General features: G+C 31.9%; 1 protein-coding gene across 1 annotated transcript; it reads left to right on the plus strand.

The window, feature by feature from the left end:
• The first annotated feature begins 983 nt into the window (after positions 1-983).
• LOC134716581 (transient receptor potential cation channel subfamily M member-like 2) lies at positions 984-27,109 on the plus strand. The gene is made up of 20 exons (XM_063579593.1): positions 984-2,146; positions 3,169-3,368; positions 3,621-3,759; positions 5,424-5,574; positions 7,440-7,551; positions 8,679-8,889; positions 9,591-9,856; positions 10,382-10,501; positions 11,628-11,684; positions 12,689-12,797; positions 13,497-13,613; positions 16,758-16,857; positions 17,564-17,795; positions 18,580-18,666; positions 20,988-21,119; positions 22,577-22,831; positions 23,145-23,340; positions 24,948-25,110; positions 25,956-26,119; positions 26,962-27,109. Exons 1-20 carry the CDS (start codon positions 1,975-1,977, stop codon positions 27,057-27,059), a joined length of 3,081 nt encoding a protein of 1,026 aa, XP_063435663.1. The 5' UTR covers positions 984-1,974; the 3' UTR covers positions 27,060-27,109.
• The last annotated feature ends 158 nt before the right edge of the window (positions 27,110-27,267 follow it).

The raw sequence follows: 27,267 nt of genomic DNA on the forward strand, positions 1-27,267 counted from the left end.
GACTTTGGGACAGGTACATACATAAATAATGTAGCGGGGTTAAACATGTTAGCGGTATCCCAAACCCCCCCTAACCTGGGACAGTGGTATAACTGTACAACATAAGAACGAACTATAAAAATAAGTTGAAAAAGGCTTAACTCATGAGATGGACAAACATACAAGGGAACGTGGCCGGGTACTTATACATCCCGACACAAAAGACACAATGAACAGATCTGAGAGTACTCGCAGTTATCTGACAGCTAGTTCAAAACCACTAACAACCAATAAAAAAATCGTGCGTCTAAGACTAAACATAAGTCGAGTTTAATATGCATGACATATTTTTTAAAATAATCATCATACAGTATGCACGTTATGAAATCATAATACCTTTAAGCATGGCAAATGTACAAAATGTAGTCTAATAATCCATTGATTGTCTGTGTGTTTGACAAGGGTTTAGACTGATAGACAGACTAACAGATGAGGTTTCGACATATTTGTAGCAATGTTAATGTTTAATGCTGATGCAGTGCCTTGGCTCTGTAATACATGTAAGTTAAACATATGTCAGGTACACGTAAGTAACAAACGTAATACTAAAAAATACAGAACCGCAAACATATGCGATTGAAATTTGGTATGAGAGTGTCATGGTTAATTCACCAAGGTCCCCATTTTCCTTCTGCAGACACAAGTTTTATTTCTCTTTTTTTACATCTTACTTGGAATTAACAAAATGTTACTTGGTACTATACATGTTGAAATTATTTTGGGTATTAAGGCTCTATCAAATCTGAAGAAGTCATATAATGTTACAAGCAGTCCGAAATTAAATTTGGCAAATTTCAAGTATTTAAAAAACACAGTTGCCTATGTAAAGTAGAGTAAAAAGAAAGCTGTCAGACTATTGAACCTATTTGATATAGAAGGCGTTATTAATTTAAAAAATATATAAATTGTTTTTAAAATTAATCCTTTTGTCGCGTTTAGTATACATGGTATATGCACTAAATAGATATTGTGCTATTCAATTTCATACATTACTTATAACACTAATGTTAACAATAGTTAATAATTGGTAGAATGAATATATTGAATCGGTTGTAATACGATACAAAAGGAAGTTTAAAATTCCGTCTTTGGTAAACCATAAACACTATGAATTTCCAATAATAAGGTAAGCGAATATGGTTTGAATTAATATATCAAAATACAACAAAACATTTGTTTTATATCCGACTAAATTCATTTTCAGCTGAGAGTCTTTCAAAGAGAATTAAAGATGGTGTCTTGATATTATAATTAAGGAACTACGATTCTAATTGTTATAATCTCATAAATGATCGACCTGAAGTTAATAACGACCCTCTTTTCTTATTTTGATTTTGTGTTGAGTCATAAACGGTTGTAAGCTCCTCCTTTATCTAAGATGTAGTGAATTCATTCTCTAATAGAATAATTGTAAAAGTATTGAACAACAAGGTCCACCCCATTCTCTAAAAAAATGGCGAATTTAACATGTAAATATACTATAAAACGTACTGGAGGTGTGACACGAGTATTTAGCCGCAAATGACCTCCTTGATAACATTTATGTACGTTTTGGCAATATAGTTGTAGGTATTCATTTGGGCACCAATTGTGTCTCTTTAATATGAGACTTATTCTTGTACTGATAAGAATCACAGTTTATGCTCTAGAAACAGGAAAGTGGTCGACCCCCTAACTTCTTGTGTCATTTTATTTGTATTGAATGACTGATGGATTTAAAAGGTAAAAAGAAGACAAAAAGGTAGGATCTGGTACACCGGGTTCAAAAAGTACAGAACCAAAAAAACAAACAAAAAACAACCACAACACTTTTAGTATTATCATTAATATTCAAATATGCAATTAATATCAATTATTGAACTTGTGTGAAAAATTCAATGTGTAGAGTGCAACAAAAATCTGAAGATGTGAAATGGCAAGCACGTCAACATAGACATGACAGAAACGAAACATGTTGATTCCATATGGAGGCAGTGTTCTGAAGATGGTAAAACAAAACCATGGTTCGTAATATCAGTCATTGGAGACTCAACTAGTATTGTCCCCAGCACGTGGGAGAAATCAGGATTCCAGAGTAGTTTGATAGATACAGCCAAAGGTGCAAAAGGTAATTTACTTATAGTGCGACAGTTTTACTCACAAGAGTAAGCCATTTACTTTCTTTAGATCTGTTTTATCCTCTTAGTTTCGTCATTTTCAAAAAACCATGATATTAATTGTAAAACAATATTTACCAATTAAAAAACACCACACAACTATAGGACATGCAACTTTCTTTTACAGTTGAGGAATTATCAATATTCAAATAATGAGTAAAAGAGAGCCGAAAGGTAATAAAAGACCACCCAAGCTCATAGTCAAAAACAAACTGACAATACCATGGCAAAAATGAAAAACGACGATAAAACAAAGAACTCCACATGGGACAACCGTCTTGTTGCGTATGTTAGGACAAACCCAGTGAGGATTGTACCTGATATTCATATGATGAAGACATAATCAATCAGTTTAATTGAGGTCTGGAGCTGGCATGTCAGTTAACTGCTAGTAGTCTGTTGTTATTTATGTATTATTGTCATTTTATTTATTTTCTTTTGTTACATCTTTTGAACATCGGACTCGGACTTCTCTTGAACTGAATTTTAATGTGCGTATTGTTATTCTTTTACTTTTCTACAGTGGCTAGAGGTATAGGGGGAGGATTGAGATCTCATAAACATGTTTAACCCCGCCGCAATTTTGCGCCTGTCCCAAGTCAGGAGCCTCTGGCCTTTGTTAGTCTTGTATGATTTTAAATTTTAGTTTCTTGTGTATAATTCGGAGTTTAGTATGACGTCCATTAACACTGTACTATTATGCATATTTTAGGGGCCAGCTGAAGGACACCTACGGGTGCGGGAATTCTCGCTACATTGAAGACCCATTGGTTGCCTTTGGCTGTTGTTTACTCTATGGTCGGGTGGTTGTCGCTTTGACATATTCACCATTTCCTTTCTCAATTTTATTCTAGTTTGTTTGGCGAGGAAGGAGTTAAATGTAAATAAGACGGAAACGTTTTGCAGCGGCTTTGCAATATGCTAATAAACAAATTGTTTACTGGAGTAACACTCTCAAATACACTAATTTCAGAATGTTGGATCTTTCACAAAGGCGGAAAAGGAAAACTGAGCGAGACTGTTAGAAAAGCAGTAGAAAACTACAGGGTGATGACAGGACAGAGGATTCCAGATGACAAATCGAACAGAATCAAACATTTCGATATCTGGAAAAATGTAAACAGAGCTAATATCAAACTTATAGCTATACAGTCCACTGAAAAGCGACAGTCTGTGAGTTGCAACCTTAAATAGTTTCCTGTTACAATATATAGCCTTTCTCCAAACTGACATGTAGCTTTCGTATGCATTGCTTTCGTATTTGTTTGTATATGTTCAGTTAGACGGGTTAGGGGAAAGCAAATTTACGCGTCCCTTTTTAAAGTGTGAAATGTTAAATAGATTTGGATGCATAATATTATCTCTCATTGACAACGATACGTGTATACTGATATTAACATATTAAATAACAAATATTTCTTGCAGTTAAATTCCAGTATACAAAGCGATAAATTCGACAAACATTTTGAGATAGCTGATGACAAATTTGCAGATGTTCATACAAATCTACTGAAGAAAATTGGACATGAAAGAGTGAAAATTATGAAGCTGCAAAAGGATCTCAGTAAATATTTAGTTTTAATCAATTCATCTTAATGCCTTTCTTGTTATGCTAGTCATAAATTGTGAGTTTCGCGTAACATTTTTTTTACATCAGAATAAATTCAAAATGGATTGACGATTTTTGGAAATCGTTATAACTACTGTAGCCTCTTACTAATTGTTTGTCGTTGATGGAATGTGTTCGTTGTTGTTCTGCAGTTCGCTATTTTGTGTCGACTATTATATTGTTTGTGTGTGATTTTCTCTGGGATGAATGTGCGTGTGTTTCATTTATGTAGTGTTGTCATTTTAGTTAACTAATTTTTAACATTGTCATAAAGCAAGAGGTTTGGCTTGTAATCAACCCACGTTCAATCCCCAATTTTCCTTGAAATGTATTGAATTTCCTGTACCAAGTCAGGAGACAGTTGTTATCAAATAGTTGGTTTATATATATGTTAGCGTTTGTTTTATTGCACTTCAATGTTTCTGTTGTTCCTATGCTTACCTTTTAAAGTTTATATAATTAAACTCATCATAGATACCAGGATTAAATTTTGTAGTTACGCCAGACGCGAATTTGTCTACATATGACTCATCATTGACACTCGAATAAAAAAATAAGTTAAAAAGGCCAAATAAAGTACAACCTTAAAGATTATTAACCCTTTCACGTTCCGCCAAATTGGACGTAAACTTATGGAAAGACACTATCAAAGTTCAATCGCATATAGCATTCGCACTGAAGCTTACACAAAGGTAGTTTTTTTAGCCAATATAAGATGATATCGTACTTTAGTCTGCCATTTTCTTTTACCGGTTCCTTTATTTCAACAAAAGTGTTTTCGGCATTTCCATAACCAGGCACTTCAGAAACAATTTTCTGTTACATCTATTTCAACTTCGAAAAAAAAAATTCATGACTATTTGTCTTTTTTTGTCTCTTTTTCAATTAGTTTGGTAGGAACTGACCACAAACTGAGAGTGCATTTCAAGTAAATGATTGCGTTGGTACTCTTCCAATCACTTATTTCACTTGAGTACAAGTTTTATTCATTCTATGAATAGTTTCCCTAAAAAATACACGGCGTAGTTAATAAAAAAAGTTATATTGCCCCCAAAATCAAAAGTATATTTTCCCATACTCTACGGAAATATTGTGTTCAAATTTGAAAAAAAAACCACGACTTTCACAGGAGAAAACGTTGTCCGTTAGGGGCTATTTGATACCAAAACGTACTTGTAAGAAGTTTTAGGCACCACGAATCACACAGCTGTGATATAGGGGATTGATTTGAGCCATCAACCACTTCTGTACGTAAACAAATGTAAAAGATTCAATACTTTACGCAAGCTAGTTGCCCAAAAACATAGCCCATTGGTACAAGAGTACCGATGGGAACGTGAAGGGGTTAAGCACCTAAAAGTTTTTGCCAAATACAGCTGAGGTAATCTTTTTATGAAGAAGAAATGCCGTAGTATTTAAATAATTCAAGCATTTTGTGAACAGTTAATTTATAAAAGTGACCTTATCAATAATAATTCATGTCTGCACTGAAGTTAATGCCTACTGGGCTGGTGATACCCTCGGGGAATTAAAATTCCACCAGCAGTGGCATCGACCCAGTGGTTGTAAATACACTCATCATAGTACATTCTCCGTTGTAATACTGTGATGTATTACAGCTATCAGGATCCCCGTTATAGTGATTGTAGCAGAGGGAGATATAAAGACAATCAGACATGTAGATCAGATTCTACAACAGGGAATACCTGTAGTTATCATCAAAGGTTCTGGAAAGGCTGCAGATGTTATATCAGAGTATCTTATATACGGGTAAATATTGAGTTTGTCAAATTCTATTTACAATTTACCCAAGTGTTTTCCTAACTTTTATCGTCACCGTTACTCCAAACATTCAAGTGCAAAAAAGTGCAGTTGACAACATTATAAAAAGTAAAATCACAAAAATACTGAACTCAGAGGAAAATCAATTAGGAAAGTCCATAATACATGGCAAAATCAAATAACAAAACGCATCAAAAACGAATGGACAAGAACTGTCATATTCCTGACTTGGTACAGGCATTTTCAAATATAGAAAATGGTGGATTTAACCTGGTTCTATAGCGCTAACCCTCTCACTTTAATAACAGTCTCATCAAATTCCGTTATATTTACATGATGCGTTAAATAAACAGTCACAATTAATAAAATAGTCAAAATATTGGTACATCAGTCATCATCGTATAACAATTTTAAAAGGGGACAATTAAACCGAACACAAAAACATCTTCTATCTACGAACACATTAATTGATTTGAGTGTCTGACGTCAGAAAATTTTATACGTCACATAAATTTGTCGTTCAATGTGCATACAAACAGTTTTAAAATTTACATAGGCAATGTAAGCATACAGGGTTAAAAATCAAAAGTATGTAAATCGAAAACAAAATGACAAAAAACGAAAATACGACTAAAAGACAAAAAACATCAGTACACAAAACGAAACATAAGAATCTGAAGACTGGGTAACACGTATCTTACATCGAACCTGAGGCGAAATCATGTGCTACGTAATTTAATTTACCATGCAACTGTTTTGATTCAAGGACTTGTAGATGACATTAGAGTTTTATGTAGTCCATTTAAAATCCAGGTATCTTTTAAGAAATTTTACAACCGCTAACCTGAATTTTGTGAATTATGCCTGGAATCATTGAAAATTAGTGTACTTTTATTAATATGTTTTTGTTTTATTGTTCTACAATGTGTTATTTGTTTTCTACTTTTGTATTATTTTTTTTATGAATATACTCCATGTATCACCTTAATCATTGTATGTTAGATTATATTTTTTTTCTCTGTACATTTGTTAATTTGTTTTACAGAATAAAGTATGATCTATATATCTATGTGAAACACCAATGAGTTACATTATTTTGACGAAATGTCGCGTTTTTGGTTATGAATTTAAGTTTTAACTAAAGGGTCTGGCGTTAATATAAAATTTCAATCCTGGTATTTATGACGAGTTTATTTACAACCACTGGGTCAATGCCACTGTGATGACTTGAGTTATCATTGCTATGTTCATAATTATAAATTAAGTTTTAAAAAAACTTTGAATTTTTGAAATACTAAGGCTTTTCTACCTCCGGAATAGAATTACTTTAGCTGTATTTGGCAAAACGTTTGAGAATTTCGGTCCTCAATTCATGCTCTTCAACTTCGTACTTTATTTGGTCTTTTTACCTTTTATTCAGACTTCACTGGTGAGTCCTTTGAAGACGAAACGCGCGTATGACGTAAATATAAAATGTTAATCCTGGTATTTGTAATGAGTTTATTTAATGTAAATTCACCATTTCTTCGACGGAAAACAAGTCTTTCAATTTGACGCACTTCTATCCTTCCACGTTTAGTTTGATACTGAAAGATCAAATCAATGTCATTTTGGTTATATATGTGTACAAAATATCGTAATGTTCTTACTACATGTACAAATGGCCATATCTTTTTATTAACCCGTTATCTATTTGACTAAGAATGCTTAACTCTCCAATCAGATGAATTGAAAACTTTAAAAGTATTTAGGTTTTAAAAACCGAACAATTCATGTGTTTTATTATCATATAGATTTCAATATATGCTTTTTATTTGATAAATTGTACTTGTTAAATGTTCCGCCGTTTTCAGTGAGGATGTATTAAAGAGTACAGCACCACTTTTGCTCGGTACATACACACACCAAGATGATCTCATGAATATAGAATTATTAATGAAGAGCATTCAACGCCAAGGCCATATGGTAACATATTTTTATCATAATTTGTTCTATAAACCACAAATGTCTGCCATACATTGGTAAACTATTGTCGTCTTTGTATATCCATGTTAGCAAATATCTGCAGAATACATGCATTTACAAATATGTACGGGTATTGCCCTTATTTTAAATTATGTACAAGCAAACATTTCAGTCTTGAAATTTTTTAAACGCCAGCTCTAATTTCATTTCAAAGAGACTGTTTTGTATCGAAATAGCAACATATACAAAAAGACAATAGTAGAAAACCACTGTTCAATAGTCATAAATCGAACACCAACATACATAGAAACGGACTATTAAATAAGAACTGCCATATTCCTTTATGCTTCAATTATGAAACAATGTAGAAAAGCAATTTACATCTATATTCAAGCATTCTATTTTCATTTTGACTTATGTACGTTGTCAATATGACATTTTATTTTGTTTTTCTGTGGAACATATTTGTTTTTTAAGTCATTAAGTTTATAACACAATATTAACTACTGTATATAGATATAGGAAGATGTGGTGTGAGTGCCAATGAGACAACTCTCCATCCAAGTACCCATATTTTTTACCTATCAATTAAATTAAGAATGAAAACGGGGAATATGTCAAAGAGACAACAACCATAGAAAAAAACAACAGCAGAAGGTCACCAACAGGTCTTCAATGTAGCGGGAAATTCCCGCACCAGGAGGCGTCCTTCAGCTGGTCCCTAAACAAATATATACTAGTTCAGTGATAATGAACGCCATACTAATTGCCAAATTGTACACAAGAAACTACAATTGAAATAATACATGACTTACAAAGGCCAGAGGCTCCTGACTCAGGACAGCACTAGTTGTGTTGTGCACGTTCACATCGTTGGTAATATAATAGATTTTCATCTACTACAAGTGAGAGGTGCAGCTAGTAGCTATAAAACTAGTTTTAAACAACCATTTTCTACATGCGGTGATGCATGTACAATGTCAGGATTATGACATTTGTTATTCGTTCGTTTGATGTGATTAAGCCTTTGAATTTGCAATTAGAATAGGGACTTTCTGTTTTGAATTTTCATCGGAGTCTCGATATTTTTGTGATTTTTTTTCTTTTCTATATCATGTTTGTTTCAGATATCCATATTTGACATTAAAGACCCGACGCAACGTTCTTTATCAGACACAACTACTGATGCAATATTACGAGCTTGGTCTATAGGGACAACAAACAATAGTCTACCAAACACACCAAGTCCAATAAACATAGATTCCATGAAACAGACAGGAAACAGATCAAGAATTCAAAATGAAAAATACCCAATACCAAACTTGAAAGAGATCGCAAGTAATTGTCCACCTTTTGTAAATAAATGCTTATTCACAATGGTTTATATAATAGCTGTTTAATATCACACAAATATATCCATAAATGTGCCAATATAATGTTGGACAATTTTATATGTTGAAAAAGAAAACAATCATATAAACCCAATAAAGTTGACAGAATAAATGCTAATTAAAAGTGTCCACTAGAGACTTAATGATGTAGTCGAAAGCAGCTATATTAGCAAGCTATTAAAGACCTTGAAATGTCTAATGTAAAACAATTCAAACGAGCGAACTAACGGGTTGTTTTATGAAAAAGACAAAAGTAAAAAGTAGGCCAAATATGACACAAAGCAACAAACGACAACCGCTGATCACAAGATCCTGAGTTGGGACAAGGACCCACACGAGTATTGCAGGATAAATATGTTTCCGAGCGTCGAAACATTCCCCAACCGGAAACAGTGGTGTAACAGCACTTTGATTCGGTAAAAATTAGTCGAAGGCCAATGACAATTTATAATAATAATGTGTCTAAGAAAACTGTTTTTATCTTATAAAAATGCATCTGTTATCTCTTCTTTAACCGAATAACAGTATATATTATTTTGTGAAAAGTCACTGAAATTGAAGTCTAACACAACAAGTAAAAATTAAAAAATCGAGAAACAATCTTTTTTTCGATAATCAATTTATTTACTGTTATTCTTTTTTTTACAGATTTTGAGGAAATTGAACCAGATAGTTCAACAGAAAAATTGAAGAGAAAGTCAAATTTTCTTGCACCTGTGACGAATAATCGGGACACAGGTTCCCCGGTACCATTAGCTGAAGAACTTTCAACCCCTGCTTTTTCCAGATCAAAAACACTAAACCCAATTGGAGTAAAGACATGGTTAAACCCATCATCATTTCCGTTATACTTTTTCATTGCATATCAACTTATTCAGCTGAAATTTAAGGAAGACGAAAAATTGTGTCGCGAGGTGAATAATCAGTTTCATACCTAAGATATCCGGGCGTATGTTATTTTTTTTCTGAAATTTAATTGGTTTTATGAACGATTGTCAAAATAAGTATGTACCTTACTTAAATATAGAAAACTTTTGAGAGCGTATCAATATAAGAGCCTTATATATCTGCCTCAAGTTCACATTGCCTTGTAGGAGTCCTGTAAAGTTAGCTATACATTTAAAAACAAATTGATCATCATATTTAAATAATGCCAGTATCAAATCAAAAACAAATGTGCAGAGTGTAACCTTATATTTCGCGTAAAACAATATGACGACAGCCATGAACCAATGACAACCACTGAACTACAAGCTCCAGACTAGGGGCAGGTACATATAAAATGTGGCTGGGTTAAACATGCTTGTTAGCGCCATACGTCATGCCGACTTACAAATTGGAAACTGTACATTAACGCCTTATTTAAAGTCAGAATTTAACTTACCTATTAGGGAAAGCCTTTGAAGAATGACGAGTATAACTCGTAATTTTCATTTCAGAATTTAACTTACCTGTTAGAGAAAGCCATCGAAGCAGACAAATTAGACTATGTTACTGTCTTACTTCAAGAACACGATGTACAGTTTGACACAAGGTGTTTCCCACATCTCTACGCGGAGGTATTGTTTGTGTTTGTAATACGTCTGTCTTAAAAATATTTTGACTCCTGTATTCGAGACATGATCAAACAAATAATGAAACCTTGTGATATTGTGTCTAAAATAGTAAATAAATGACGAGGATGTCAGATTTGACCACATTAGCTATACAATCAAATTCAGCCTTGAAAATTGTTGACAAAGACAGCATTACAGACATTCAGACCCCCTGCCCCCCAAAAAAAATAAAATATTTGGAATATGATAAAGAATTCGATTTGTGATTTTATTTTTGAAAACTCTTTCTATTCCATCATATAAAAATGTCATTAATTGTTCTGTAATCTACTAAATGGTAATAAATGGAAGTATTCACTGAAAATTTGTTTTTTTTCTCTATCTTTGATTTGTTATCCTTTGTTTGTTTATAAAAACAAGGAGATGTGATATGATTTTAAAATTAGACAACAGAACAGTACTGGGATGTAAACAATTACAGGAATCTCTATGACCTTCATCAACACTTCAATTTATTGCAAAACTTCATAACTGCCACAAAAGCCTATTTAGTATGATTAGATATGAGCAATCTCTTTACCTTAAAAGATAAAGCTTCAATGCATAATACAGTTTTTTGTGAAGTCTTGACTCATATCTATTTTGTAAAATCATGTTGTGTACTCTAATATAATCTAATATGACAATTTCTACATTTACATGATTTCATACTGACATGTCAAGTAACTTTGTTGCGCATTTTTACATTACCCATTTCCATCATATTGGAAATATTATCAGAAATGAGAATTTCTAAAACTTTCCAATAATTAAAGATGATTTTTTTATGCCCAACTAGGCGCATTATATTTTTCGTCCGTTTATTCATCCGTCTGTCCGTTTGTCACGCTTCAGACTAAGTTTTTTGGTCAAGGTATTTTTTTTTCCAATCAACTTGAAAATTTATACTCATGTTCCCTATGGTATAATCTATAATTTTTATGCCAAATTACAATTTTTGACCGCAATTTCAGGGTCTACAGACCATAGAAAATGATAGAGGTGTTGGGCATCAGTGTACTAGAACTTAAATCTTGTTTATTCAGTTTGTTACTGAAGTCATTTGTCATTCATCATTTCTATTTTGTAGACAGTAAAATGCAAACTTTGTGAACACGACTGTCAGCATCTTTACTCCGTAATTAAGGTAATTAATTAATTATAAAACTTAAAGATTTTATTTCTGTATATCAATTGAATTTCAAACTTTGTGAATTTTCAGATCAGTTTATTTTGCTATAAAAAACACTCGGATTAAAACAAAAATTCTTTGAAAAAGGGGCAAATGTTCTAGAGGGACATTCAATCTCATAAATCGAAAAATAAACTCCATAATCTTTTACAAATACCGTTAATTTTATTTACTACCACTGGGTCGATGCCTCTGCTGGTGGACTATTAGTCCCCGAGGGTATCACCAGCCCAGTAGCCAGTACTACTGGCATGAAAATACGGATTCTTTGGGTTATTAAAATTTGCTGTTACAAAATGATAGAAATTATTATAAATTAAGGAATGTATCTCCCTCGTGCAAAGCTCTGATTTCTTTCACTTTCAATACTTTTTGGACCTTTTGGATTATAGCTCTTCATCTTTTATATAAGCTTTGGATTTCAAATATTTTGGCCACGAGCATCACTGAAGAGACATGTATTGTCGAAATGCGCATCTGGTGCAAGAAAATTAGTACCGTTAATTTTATTTACACAGATATTCTATATCGATAACACAAACTGTGTTGCCTCATATAAATTTTCGAAGGGATAAGAGTTGTCTAAAATACTTTCCCGTTCTTATTAATTTATTGCAGCATCACCGAATAAACTTATCACCGAAGTTTATCCACGATATTTGAGGTGTTAGTGTTGCTCATATTTATTGTTCTTTGCATATTTTGAGGATTTATATTTTCGATGTTTTTTTTTGTTTTTTTTTCCATAGCGTTGTCGTGTTGTCTTCGATTTATAGGTTAAAAAAATGTCCTATTGGTATTTCGAATTTCTTTTTATTATTTAAAGTTTTTGGTTGTCAATTTGAATTGCATAGCAAACTTAGAAGCAAATAGTATTTTTATTGTACATTTGTATCAATGTTAAAAAGAATATTTGCTATTTTGGTGGAATGTAAAACGCTTTTAGTTTCCTTTTCTAGATGAAAAGTGGATCATGGATTCTTTTTGATGAAGATGACGACGATAATGGTCATTTGTGCATAGATTCTGCTCGAAGCATTTGTGCAACATTTCTTCATTATCCAAGAGGTAAACTATAATATCGTTGATAACTATATTTGGGAGGAGCATTAATGTAATGAAGGGAAAGGATTAGATGAATTTGCATGTTCTATACAATTATTCAGAAGAAATGTAAAAGAGAGGCAAACTATACATACCAAAGGGACTTTCAAACGCATATGTCGAAAATAAGCTGACTGCTAAATTCTGTGTCATTTTTGGTCTCTTGTGGAAAGTTGATTCATTTGCAAACATCCCACATTTCTTTTTTAGATTGACAACATCTTGGCTAAACGAGAACAGACAAATATCAGTAAACAATACACAACGAATGTTTACATCACTCTATTTTGTATAAATTGAATCCAACAATCTGTGATGCGTTAGTTTCAGATATTTATGTTACCAGCAGTTTTGAACTACAGCTATATAAAAGGAAGAATGTGAGAAAAATATACCTTATATAAAACAACCAAAAATAAACAAACATATTGAATTGTCAGATTAACCGTGTTGCCAACACTGATTCACTGTTGACAAGTGTCCGAATTTTCAAGAAATCTGTCTTTGCATCTTGTTTTTGTATTCGTTTCTCGGTAATAGTTGGTATAGAAACATGATATGTTAATATACCCGTAAAGATTATTACTATTCCAAATAATAAAAGCCTTTCATTACTTTTTATTAATTTTATCACATGGTAATCAATTATCTTGTTTATTTCAGTTTCAGTCCATGGAGAATATAAAGAAGCAATTTTCCATGACTTATTGATATGGTCATTATTTGCACATAGACCAAATTTGGCGACAATGTTCTGGAAAGCATGTGATGACCAGCTATGTATGTTTCTCGTATCAAACATAAACTAAAAGAACTAGCCAAGGAATTTGTTTTTGTCCCGGCCGATAAAGCTGCTAATAATATTATTATTGTTTGACGTAAATTTTACATCGAGGTTCTGAAAAAGAAAATCACCAATTCACCAACATTCTAACTGACTCCATTTTCAGAAAACGAAATCTGTAACAAACATAAACTTTTAGCCACCGCTTTACAAGCAGAGCCAAATACAATGAAAGTTCCAATTATGTATTGGCTTCCGAAGCTACACAAAACCCCTTACAAATATAGATTTATTTCGTCTTCAAGCCATTGTTCAACTACTAAATTGTCTATTATTCTTACCAGCACACTTGGTACAATTAAAAACCTTATAATAAATTGTTCAAATAAGGCCTTCGAAAATAGTGGAATAAATTACTTTTGGAGTGTCAAGAACTCGTTGGAAGTACTTGATAAATTGCATGCTTATATTGGTGATTTTGAATCTGTTCAAAGTTTTGATTTTTCTACCCTGTATACCACATTGCCTCACATTCTCATTAAGAAAAAATTCACACACCTAATCAAATGGGCATTCAAAAAATCAGAATGTGAATATATATGTTCAAACTCTTTTAGGTCATTTTTTAGTAGCAATAAACAAAAAAACTATGTTAATTGGACATGCTTTGATACTATATATGCCCTTGAATTTTTACTAGATAACATTTTTGTTCGCTTTGGGGATTCCGTATATCGTCAGATTATCGGAATTCCAATGGGGACTAACTGTGCACCACTTATTGCGGACCTCTTTTTGTATTGTTACGAGTTACAATTTATGACAAAAATAAGCAAAGACCCATCAAAACAACATCTGATAAACAAATTTAATAATACTTTTAGATATTTGGATGATATTTTGGCTCTCAATAATGACGACTTCAGTATGTATATTAATGAAATTTATCCTGGTGAACTCACTTTAAATAAAGCTAATACTAACAATGACCACTGCCCTTTCCTCGATCTTGATATCTGTATCACTAACGAAAAGCTGAATACTAAAATTTATGATAAAAGGGATGATTTTTCATTTCCTATCGTTAATTATCCGTTTTTAGATGGTGACGTTCCCTTGTCACCATCTTACGGTGTTTATATATCTCAACTTGTACGATTCGCTCGTGTATGTAACAATGTTTTAGATTTTAACGAGAGAAATTTATGTATTACTGAAAAATTATTACACCAGGGTTTTCGATATCACAAACTAGTCAAAACATTTACTAAATTTTATCATCGGTATAAAGACATCATTCGTAAATATAGCTCAACATGCAGACTTTTTATACGTTCAGGTATTTCACATCCAATTTTTTATGGAAATATTCTTTATAAAGCACAAAGGTGTCAGTATTCACCTCATAAACTTACAAAACCTTTGAATAGACTTATTAAGAAGGGATATAATTACGATACTGTTGTCAAGTCATTAAAGATTGCATATTTTGGCGTTAATATTGAGTCACTGATAAGGTCTTTGCGTCGGAACTAAACACATTTATTCTAAAAACAGTTGTTGGCATGACACGGGTTATGTTCTTCTCATATATGTTATGATGGTATGATACTAAACCCCTTACGGGAAGGATTGTGCCTGATGTTCATATGATGAAATCATAATCTTTCAGTCAGTTTAATTGAAGTCTGGAGCTGGCATGTCAGTTAACTGCTAGTAGTCTGTTGTTATTTATGTATTATTGTCATTTTGTTTATTTTCTTTGGTTACATCTTCTGACATCAGACTCGGACTTCTCTTGAACTGAATTTTAATGTGCGTATTGTTATGCTTTTACTTTTCTACACTGGTTAGAGGTATAGGGGGAGGGTTGAGATCTCACAAACATGTTTAACCCCGCCGCATTTTTGCGCCTGTCCCAAGTCAGGAGCCTCTGGCCTTTGTTAGTCTTGTATTATTTAAATTTTAGTTTCTTGTGTACAATTTGGAAATTAGTATGGCGTTCATTATCACTGAACTAGTATATATTTGTTTAGGGGCCAGCTGAAGGACGCCTCCGGGTGCGGGAATTTCTCGCTACATTGAAGACCTGTTGGTGACCTTCTGCTGTTGTGTTTTTTTTATTTTGGTCGGGTTGTAGTCTCTTTGACACATTCCCCATTTCCATTCTCAATTTTATTCTAAAGGTTGCAAAATGTCAACTTGTTTGCATGAAATATTTGAAAATGATCTCTCTCATTTATAAAAAGATACGATGAAAACGCATTGTCCTCGTATCGGTTTATGAATAAAAAAAATCTTTTTGAATATCAAACGAAAGGACTTAATATACATTTTATTGGCAGTAACTGAGCTTTGTATGCCTGAACATGAATGAAATATTTAAAACTGGATATTAACCAACACTTATTGTCTTATTACTAAAAAATCAGGAATTATTTTTAGAATCATTGGTTAAATTTCAATTGTATTAACCAACTATTTTAACCAATCACAACATTTTGGTGTACGCTTTTGAAAATATTACCCGGAATGCATTAGATTTTGAAACGGCGAATTGGCAATATTTAAAGTTAATGAAACATCGTATGTCTTCAATATATCATAGTACAAATAAAGGCAATAGTAGTATACCGCTGTTTGAAATGCATAAATCGATAGAAAAAACAAATCTGGGTTACAAACTAAAACTGATGATAACACATCAAATATAAGAGAACCACGACACAACAGAAACACAATCATAGTACGAAAGTTTATTGTATTTTTGAAATCTAAAAGGTGAGGTAACATCTAGAGTAGTTAGCATCATGACGTATAAAACTGTTTGCTATGAATACAAAAGCTAATTGAAAGAATCCTAGCTAAAATACAAAGAGCAGCATCTGGAAACTTACTTATCATTTTTTATGATTTGTTTTGTTTTGACAGTCAGTTGCCAATATCATATTAAGATTACTATACAGAGGGAATATCTTCATTGTATTTTAACACCAAAACGACTGTTATCGGATTAATATTCTAGTTTTTTATTTGGTCCTGGTCAATATAAATATATTACTAACATGGGAACGTTATTGCATTTGCTTTGTTAGTTTTTTATAAATGATGCTGAAAATTAAATAAATGTTGCATTGCAGTGACATCTCTGTTGGCAACTGGTATCTTGAAGAAAATGGCGTCCAGTGCAAAGGAAAACGCAGACCAGTCCGTCTATGAGGATCTAATGGAACATGCAAGGCAATTCCTTTATATCTCTATGTTTTAGAAAGCTGCATGAAAATAAAAAATCTTGTAAATTACATAGGTTTTAAAACAAATTAAAATATATGAAACGGAAACTGCAAAAGAAAAACCTACAAAAAAACCCAAAACAAAACCAAAAAAGGAAATATCAAAATTTGGTAATCGATGTGACCAGAAAGAAGGCAGTATTTGCAAATGATTTCTCTATCAGATAATCTATCAATTCCAATAAATGCCAATTATTTTTCAAACAGTACGTTTGATATACATCCTTTTATCGTATTACAAGTTGAAAAAAAGGAATGTTTTTTTTCTTCCATTTGTTGTTGTGCACTTATTTTAATAATTGTATCCTCTGCAAAATTAAAGTATTTTAGTTGTTGCCACATCATCTATTAGATTTCAATTATTTTTCTTTCATGATGCAGTATATTCACAAGAGGAAAAACAAAAGTGATAGCATACAGCCTTGTTTTACAACAGTTTTTTTGAAAATTTAATCTCTCACTTGACTTTCCGACATGTATAACTCTGTATTTCATGTTGTTATAGGAGTTCCGGATGATGTTGATGAATGTCTATGATATTCCATAGTTAGCCATGGTATTCCAAAGCTTCTATTTCCAAACTGACAAATTCTTTTTCAAAGTCTATAAAATAACCAGTATCTATTATATCATATAAATAACAATAATTTCAGAGTGTTTGAGCGTCGATCATTGGAGATGCAGTCCACTTTGTATAAAGATCATCCAAAGGAAGCTATGGAATTGATGACTACTGAGGTCAGTGTCTGGGATATCCATATCAGCCCTCTGCAGTGTGCATATGACAACGATCTATATGACTTTATAGCTCAGCCATGTGCACAAAGATGTCTGAACACCATATGGTATAACAAACTGGGCACTAACTTCTGGGCTTCGGCAAAGGTAAATACTCGTATAAAAAAGTAAAATCACCAAAAAAATTAGCTCCGAGGGAAATTCAAGGCGGAAAGTCCCTTATCAAGTTGTTTACTCAGGTAAAATGTTGGAAATCATTTTATATTAAGGATCACATCTCCCCGTGCAAACCTTTTTTTTCTTTATTTCATTGGCCATTGAATGGACATTTATTGTTAAAATGCACCACTGGTGATGACAAATTGGTACCCTTATAAGTTAATGATATTACTATCGCTCTTGGTAGTCTATAGGTCTCTTAGGGCATCACACGCAAAAAACACCAAATAATTTGTAACTTGCATGAATATACTGATATTGTTTCATTGTAGTCCTCTGTTTTTATGTTTTATTATAATTTTGAATTAAGAAATATAGGTCTCTTATCCAAAGCTATAATTTCATTAGTATTTATGACTACGCGATTATTCGTAGATGAATAATTTTTAATTGAGTAACGGAATGATCACATGCATGTAGTATATACAATATACTATTCCTCGTCGCTTGCTGGTGACTTATCAGAAAAAAAATTGGAATATATGCGTTTAATGAACACGGGATTCATATTTATTTATTGCGAGCAATTTAAAAGAAATTCATTTGTTGCCAAAATGAGTCATTAATGTTTGCTGGTTATCAGTTAGATACGCGAACGTTTACGTTGTTATTTATGATTAAAAAGAAAAACAGGAAAAGTTACCTACATTGTATAATTTTTTGATGATATTTATTTAATTGTAATAACAGTCATGTGCTTCTATTGTTTTAGAAAGGATTTAGATTCCGAAAAATTGGCGGGAAATTAGCAATCTGTAGATTCCTGGCAGCTCCTTTTACAAAGTTTGTTATAAATTATGTAAGAAGCAAAGAACTTAACACTACTTTTTTTATTGAATAATATTCTAATATGCTTCTCAACAGAGTCATTTCGTATTATGAATATGTAGATTATAAAAAATCGGTCAAGTGATAAATGTTTTGTTAGTCTGTAAAAACACATATGATGAGTTGGGAGTATATAAAATTGATAAACGTGCCATCTCATATTCCTGACTTGGTACAGGCAATTTTCAAATGTAGAAAATGGTGGATTTAACCTGGTTCGTGGTTTTATAGCGCAAACCCTCTCACTTTAATGACAGTCTCATCAAAGTCCTTTATATTTACATTGCTGCGTTAAATAAACAACCACAATAAATAAAATAGTCAAAATAAGAGTACATCAACCACAACTTCATTTTAATATTTCTGAATGTATTAAGTCGTTTTGATTAAATCGAAGTAACGCTGCTGACGTAAATACCATATCAACTTCATAAAATCAACTTAATATGCTGTGAGTTCTACAAGAACAAGTTTTACTATATACCATTGATAAAACGAGGATTAAAATCCTTTGATTCTTTTTTTTTCAATTCCAAATATTTAAAAAAGATGATATTCAAAGTGAACATATTGAGGAACATTTTTCTTATAACAATAACCATGATAGCCCTATTTTTCGTATCAAACAAGACCTGTTACTTCTTGTTTCGAATAATTTATTCAAACATAATGGAATTTATTATTTTTGTAGTATCAAAATTCGTTTGAAAATTTTAATAAATTGCATTCTCATATAAGTCTTTTCCAATCAATCTGTCCCCCATATACTTTATCTCATAATCGCATTAAGAAAAAGGCTTACCAAATTAAATGGGAACTTAAAAGTCAGAATCGGGTGTCAATATACATATAAGATTTACTTTAAATAAAAGAGGGACGAAAGATACCAGAGGGACATTCAAACTCATAAATCGAAAATAGACTGACAACGCCATGGATATAAATGAAAAAGACAAACAGACACACAATAGTACACATGAAAATAAACACTGCCCCCTCCCGGGTTAGATTTTTATATCTCTAACGGGAGATTCAAAAGAGATGAATTTTACACTTCATATGGTATGTTATCCAATTAACGATGATGATGTTTCCTTGGCATCATCGTAAGATTGTTATATATCTCAATTTGATTGGACGGTTCGATCATGTAGGTAAGCACACATTTGATTTGGCCGAAATAAATATCTGTATTACTGCAAAATTTAACACCAAGTTTTCCATTACACATTTTTTCAAAATTTTTACTAAATTCTGTCAATGTAACAATGACACCATTTTTAAATATTTAACATGCAGACATCTATTTCTTTTTTTACATCCAATCTTTTATGGTAATATCATATAAACAGCTTAAATATGTCGTCACTTACCCAAAAAGCTAACAAAACATATTAACATAGTTATTCACAAGGGATATAGATAAGATACTGTTGTCACGTCATTAAATATGGTCTTTTTTAGGAATTGAGATTGATTCACTCATTGGATCTTTGAATAGTGAATAAAACACATTTATCATGAAAACAGTTGTTGGCATGATACGGACTATCTTCTTCTCGTATAATAATGATGGCATGATACTAAACTCCTAACTGGAGTGATATCGATAATTGTCGATTTCATTTGATGAAGACATAATCTTTCAATCAGTTATATCGAGCCTGCATGTCAGAAGTTGGTAAAATTCTTTGGTTAAATTATTTTTACATTGTTATTTTGCTTAGTTGTTCCTGCTACGTATTTTCTGAGATTAAATCTTGTCTAAAGGTACAAGTGAAAGGTCAATCTAACAAAACTTGTTTAACCCGCTGCCCTTGTAAGTCGTGTGAATGTGTGTGTGGTTTTGTTTTTAATTTTTATTTTGGTTCATTTGTACTTTTCGGCATTTAGTCTGGCGTCAACGTTTGGATTAGTTGAAGACCCATTGGTGGCATTGATCTGGTTATCTCTTTATTTATTGTTTACATTTATCTATTCTGGATTTCAAAATTTACATTTGGTTTCATCTTTCAAGTTGGCAATAAATAACGACACCAAAATTGAACGGAATATGATAAAATGTAAACCCACATTTTCAAAAAGCATAAACATTCGAAAATTTCAAACCAAAAAGAGTTATAAACGCCCTTTGAGATGAACAGATACAAAAATCTACATACAACCGTAGACCAAAAAAAAAAAAAAAAAAAAAATACACTACATAACTCGATGCTGTTTGAATCCGAAACTTGAGATTTGTTTATTCATATAATATCAAAACGTTTGGTATGCGTTATATTTTGATTTCAGATGATTTTTCTGGCAGCTCTTGTTATATATAGCGCTTTCCTGCTAACGTCTATTAAAAGGTACGATGAAATAACCTGGTATGAGGGATTTGTTTACGTCTGGATGTTTGCAGATATTATTGAGGAGTATGTGGTAAGATATATTGACACGCCGTTTAGCAACATATTTTAACTTGGTAGCATATTAAAGCGTTCATCGATCAATTTTTTGTTTCTGATTTTCTTGTTTTCAGTTGAAAAATGACCTCCCTTTTGTGCTTTCGTCCTCAATGCTCTTCAACCTCGAACTTTATTTGGACTTTTTAACTTGTTTTTATTCGAGCGTCACTAATATTACTTTTGTAGCCGAAACGGGCATCTGGCACAAATACAAAATGACAATCTTTGATGAGTTTATTCACTGCTTTTACCATTATTGTATCATAAAAAAGGAGTGTATTAAAATCTTATTTACTTTAAAAACTTATAATTACACATGAAAATGAACATGATAACAAAGTGTTTGAAATCATAAAAGATCATTAGTCAAAGGTAGACAGAAATCCCATCAACAAAAAGGCGAAAAGTCAACCCAAAACTACACTAAAATACTAAAAACTAAGTATGACTCTCGACGGAAAGAAATATGCTCTGTAGGCGTTAATCATGGATATGAATTGCGCAATTTTAGTTATCAAAATGAAGATAAGATAAGTTAGTTAAAAATATGAAAGTGTTTTTCTTTACCATATACTGCAATAAAGGCGGGGCGAAGATACCAAAGGACAGTCAAACTAATATCGAAAAAAAAATGACTACGTCATGCCTTAATCAGAAATAGACAAACTGATAAAAAAAAAAGTGAAAAAGACACATATTTGCACCTGTCCTAAGTCAGGAATCTGATGTACAGTAGTTGTCGTTTGTTTATGTAATATAAACGTGTTTCTCGTTTCTCGTTTTGTTTATATAGATTAGACCGTTGGTTTTCCCGTTTAAATGGTTTTACACAAGTAATTTTGGGGCCCTTTATAGCTTGTTGTTCGGTGTGAGCCAAGGCTCCGTGTTGAAGGCCGTACTTTAACCTATAATGGTTTACTTTTTATATTGTTATTTGGATGGAGAGTTGTTTTATTGGCACACACACCACATCTTCCTATATCTACATAGAAAACTAAAGAGTAAAATTACTATTTATATATATATATAATCCGGATATGGTGTACTAAAGAAATATTGACACCGAATGTTTGTGGCACAACATCCTGTCCACAAGTTAACAATTTTTTTTCTTTCTGTGACGTATTAAATTTATATGAGAATCCATTTTGTTACATCTTGTGATCAATTTTATTTGGCAATCGCCAATGGCAGTCAGCAGGGTTAAAGAACATCAGTTGTTCGACCTGTTAGTCAAATGCGTTTTGTTTAAATATACTTTTTCACTCTTTTGGTCTTTTGGAAAATGTTGTTTGTGCTGTTTTTAGACCCTTCTACAACGAAATTTGTTTGACATGCACACGTATAAAAATTGCGGTTTTTATCCAACGCAGTCATAGGTTTGAACGTAGTTTTCAATTTAGACTCGTTTATATATATATATATATATAGGTTCCAAAGGTGATGGGACGAGATTCCAATACAGATAATTGGTACAGATTTAGGAGGTATATAGGCGATTTCTGGAACGTTTTGGATACAATATCATACATAACAACATTTATAGCCATTGGATTGCGTTTTGATGACCTTAAGTGGGCAAGACGTATTTATAGTTTCAGCCTGTTCATGGTCTATATGAGGTTTCTTCATTTTGTCCTCATTTATAGGAAAGTTGGAGTCTATGTAATCTTGATAAAAGAAATGGTATGTCAATGTAATATTTATACTTGTGCGTTAAAATAAGATATTATTTTTATGAATTCAAACACTATTTGAATAAATTCATACAAAACATAATTATAGTTCACAAGTTACTTACCAATAAGTAGAAATCAAAACAGATTTGAACACAAAGTTAAATGTGTATTACTTCATATTTCATACTGATTTTTAGAAAAAGCGATTGTCGACATTTGATCTCTAAATTTTTACATGTGTTTTATTAGATCATTATATATACACACTACTTTTGATTAGTGAATAAACATTACATATTTGAGCCTTTTTCAAATTCAAGATGAGAGACTTGGCTCGCTACTTCGTCATCTTGATTGTGTTTATGGTGGCAGTTGGGGTAATGTACCATGCAAATAGGTACCCAAACCATGATGACATGTGGTCATCACATGGAGTTGAATACTGGAGAATATGGAGGATATTGAACCTTCCTTATTGGCAACTATATGGAGAAATATTACTAGATGAAGTGCGAGGTAAATCTGACAATAAGATGTGAAATTAAAAAAACCAATACATAGCTTAATGTATGAACTATGTGCATTACTCATGTTACTTGATAATGCTTACTTCAAATCGCAGAGGGGAAAAATTATCAAAGAATCAGTATTTGATGAAATATTTCTGAAGATAATGAACCTCGCTGACTTTAATGTGTTGTCCTATTGTAATTGATTCCTCATAATTGAGAATAAAAAATTAGAACAATTTTTTAACCTGGATATATGGAATAGTAAAATCGCAAAAGTATAGAAATTCTAGGAAAATTCAAAACGAAAAGTCCCTTATCAAGTGGCAAATTCGAAAGTTCAAATACAACAAACGAATGGAAACAACTTTCATATTCCTGACTTGGTACATAAAGGATATTTATACCACTATCATTCGAATTTAAACCAAACACATATCCTATACCGATATTCTAATTTAAAGCCGGTTATCCCCCTCAAAATAGATTCGCGTTTTCAAACGATCAGAACTGTTCATAGCAGTTCTTTAAGGGCATACGATACAGTTACAGGGGAGGTAATGACGTTGTTAACGTAAAATGTTATTTTCGCGACGTCAAACTGTAACATATCGGGAAAAGATGCATTTTTCGACTGATTTTTGTCATCCAAACTGATTTAATTTGAAAACGAGTTCATGGACCCCTATTTTTCAAAACGGCAATTTGTTTCATTTTGCAGGGAGATTATGTGACCCAAATTTTATTAAACTGTAAATAGAGGATTTTTTTTAATTTTGATAAACATGCAGTAAAAAATGACGTTTTTCCCTCAATTCATGAACATTTGATAAATATGAGTTATTTCTGAATACAAAATTGCATACTTTTTTTATGGTACTTATAAAATACAGATTATTTAACAAAAAACAATTTGTGTTTATCTTTTATAACAAAAAAGTTATGTCTTTCTTTCGAAAAAGGAATTACGGCCACAAATCTGAATTTTGAGCAAATATACAAAATTTCGACCTCATTTTACTCAAAAAGTAGCACATGGAGGTATATTTTTTATTACATATTTGATTTAATCAGTTAAAAAATAGCCTATATGCAAATTTTCACGAACTTGTAAATACAGAATCAAAACTGTATCGTATGCCCTTAATGTATTCCAACACAGTGAAAATCTAGTAGTTCAAGTATAGTAATTCAATATAGTAATCTTTTATGCATATATACATTGTACACTTTACATGTTCTGTAAAATCTGCAGCAGCCAACAGCATGTGTTACATCTATTTTATATCTCTGCAAAAGAAACAAAGCTTCTGTTTGTATTTGAATACAAATTTTAAGTTCACAATAAAAGATATTTATTGTAAAAAAAAAGTGTTTATTTAGATTCTCTTTTTTGCCAGATTCTACAAATGTTTGGAATGATACGTCTAATATCATTCCAATTTTAATACCATGAGATTTTCAGTGCATCTTGTGTAATGCTATTTGAATAATCTTCTGATATCTACTGCTTCTATTTCATAGTGTTTACATACCAGTATACCTTGTGCCTCTTTGCATTGAATGTTATACACTTTTTATACAGTATTTGTTTGTTTTTTTGTTTTTACGTAGGTGAAAATAATACAGCGTCATGTTCAAAAGACTTATCAGTCTATAAAGATAACTACAACATAGAAGAATGTGTTGAATCTGATTGGATAGTTTTAGTTATTGCAGCCTTCTACATGTTGTTATCAAACTTGCTGTTAGTCAATCTTGTGATTGCTTTGTTCAGGTAAAGCATTTAGTTAAACATACTACAAAGTTTGTTGTCTTTTCAAACAATCAAATTAAAATACTTATATGTAAATGCTGGTAAAAAGTTTTTCTTAATAGAAATCAAAGCAGAAGTAGCACCGACACTAAAACATCATTTCATCAAAACATACATTGTAGCAGCTCTTTTAGGAAACGAAGCATTCCGAGTTAGTATCCACTGGATCAACAATAAGGAATGAAAATATGTATACATTTAATTTGGGATCTGAAATAACTATAAGCATTTATACAGGCAGCAAATGTATAATCGGAGAAACTAACATGGTAAAAGAAGATTTAGTAATTGAATTTGTACATTTGACTTGTACATAACTAAGAATAACAAGTTCTTTGGCAATTTGAGCCGCCGAAGATATAATATAGCGAAATAAGAAGCCAATCAACGCTTCAATATTGAAATGATTCAATAATGTTTTTCCTTAAATGGCGAATGAACAAAACATTTTTAGAAAATAGGCTATCACTTCCTAATGGAAGTTGACTTTTCGTGTATTTGGCTATTCCTCGTATGTTCTCTCTATTCCTATTGAAGGTAAATCTAGCAAAGCGAATAGTTTGCACCAAATATAAAGTGTTATTGATATTTCTTTAAACCAACATGGTTAACTTAAATATAATTGTGAACTACAACACTTAACATGCATATGCTTGAAGTTTCATAAAAAAGACAATGTTAAATATGTTTATATTCAAAAAGTAACTATCACTTACTAAATTCTGTCAATATGATTTAAATATTTTCACTTCAGTCTAGACTGTTATTACTATAAAAATGTTCATATCTCTCTTATTTTGTTACAGTGCACGTTTTGAGAAAGTGAAATCAAATTCAGAGAAAATCTGGCGCTACATACGGTATTCTTACATAATGGACTACAAAATAAGACTCCCGGCGGGCCTTAACCTTCTTCTCCGACCTATTATGGCGTTTCTATGGCTCTGTGGCAAATGCAGAAACAACAAAGGTAGCAAGTTTATTTATTCATTCAACATTATTACTTTTTGTTTCAAATTACGATATCATTTTGAAAGTTATTATTTGATGTTTCAAGGGATTTGATTTTTGAAATATTTCATTAACAATTGTTCTACTGAAAACGGTATAAAAACAGATTTTAAAAATTGAAAACTGTCAGAATGCGTTTTGTATTTGCACCTGTGAAAAAAGAAACCAAAAATTGTGTCGTTGCTTGATCTATTGAATATAGCCAGACATTCAAAACTGGTTGATGAACTAAATTGTGGTACTTTCCACTTAAAGATACAAAATTCGATGACAATCGATCGATACCGAAACATTTATGTCTTCATTTTTTTTTTATTTCACGTAATAAAATTAAACGATGTACACTTTAACATATCTTGTATTACGATTTAAAAATTAACACTATGCCATTAACATTTTTATACCATCATCTAGTTGGTATTTCGATTTGGACTAAGATAACTTTTTTATGTTGGCTTGATATTTTTATACATAATGAAAGTAGTAATTAGCTATTCTTTAAAGTTTAACCACCTGCGTTATACATTCTTAATGAAAATGTTCATACTGTTTTGTTAGGCTAAATATGATATACTGTGGATTCCTTATTATTCGTCGGATACTATTTTTGTGGATTTCGTGGGTACTAGTGAACCACGAATTCAAATGTTCAACGATTATCATATTTCAATAGACTTTGCATACAGAGATTGGCAAAACCACGAAATCAAATGTCCACGAATATGCAAGTTTATAGCAATCCACGAAAATTGATACCCACGAAAATAAATGAATCCACAGTAATTATTATATGTATTGTAGTTGATGACGAATCGCTCAAATACAGAAAAGAAATGAAGCGAGCATCACTGGAACATATTAGAACATTACAATCAATGTGCGTTGAACGTTGCATATAAATCATCAACAACTTATGTATATCTGTTGTTCTGTGGTTTTGAAAACACTATTTGAGAATAGAAACATCATGGATAGGGGGATTATTCTAAAGAAAGTGTTGGTCCTATGTTTGTTAAGGACCCCATATCTCAATTCAAATTGATAAGGCGGTAAGTTATTTAAACTTTGAAAACGCTTTCATGTCAATTCAGAACTATTTTTAATGAA

Source organism: Mytilus trossulus, chromosome 4 (assembly GCF_036588685.1).
Source record: "Mytilus trossulus isolate FHL-02 chromosome 4, PNRI_Mtr1.1.1.hap1, whole genome shotgun sequence".
NCBI classification, from domain to species: Eukaryota; Metazoa; Mollusca; class Bivalvia; order Mytilida; family Mytilidae; genus Mytilus; species Mytilus trossulus.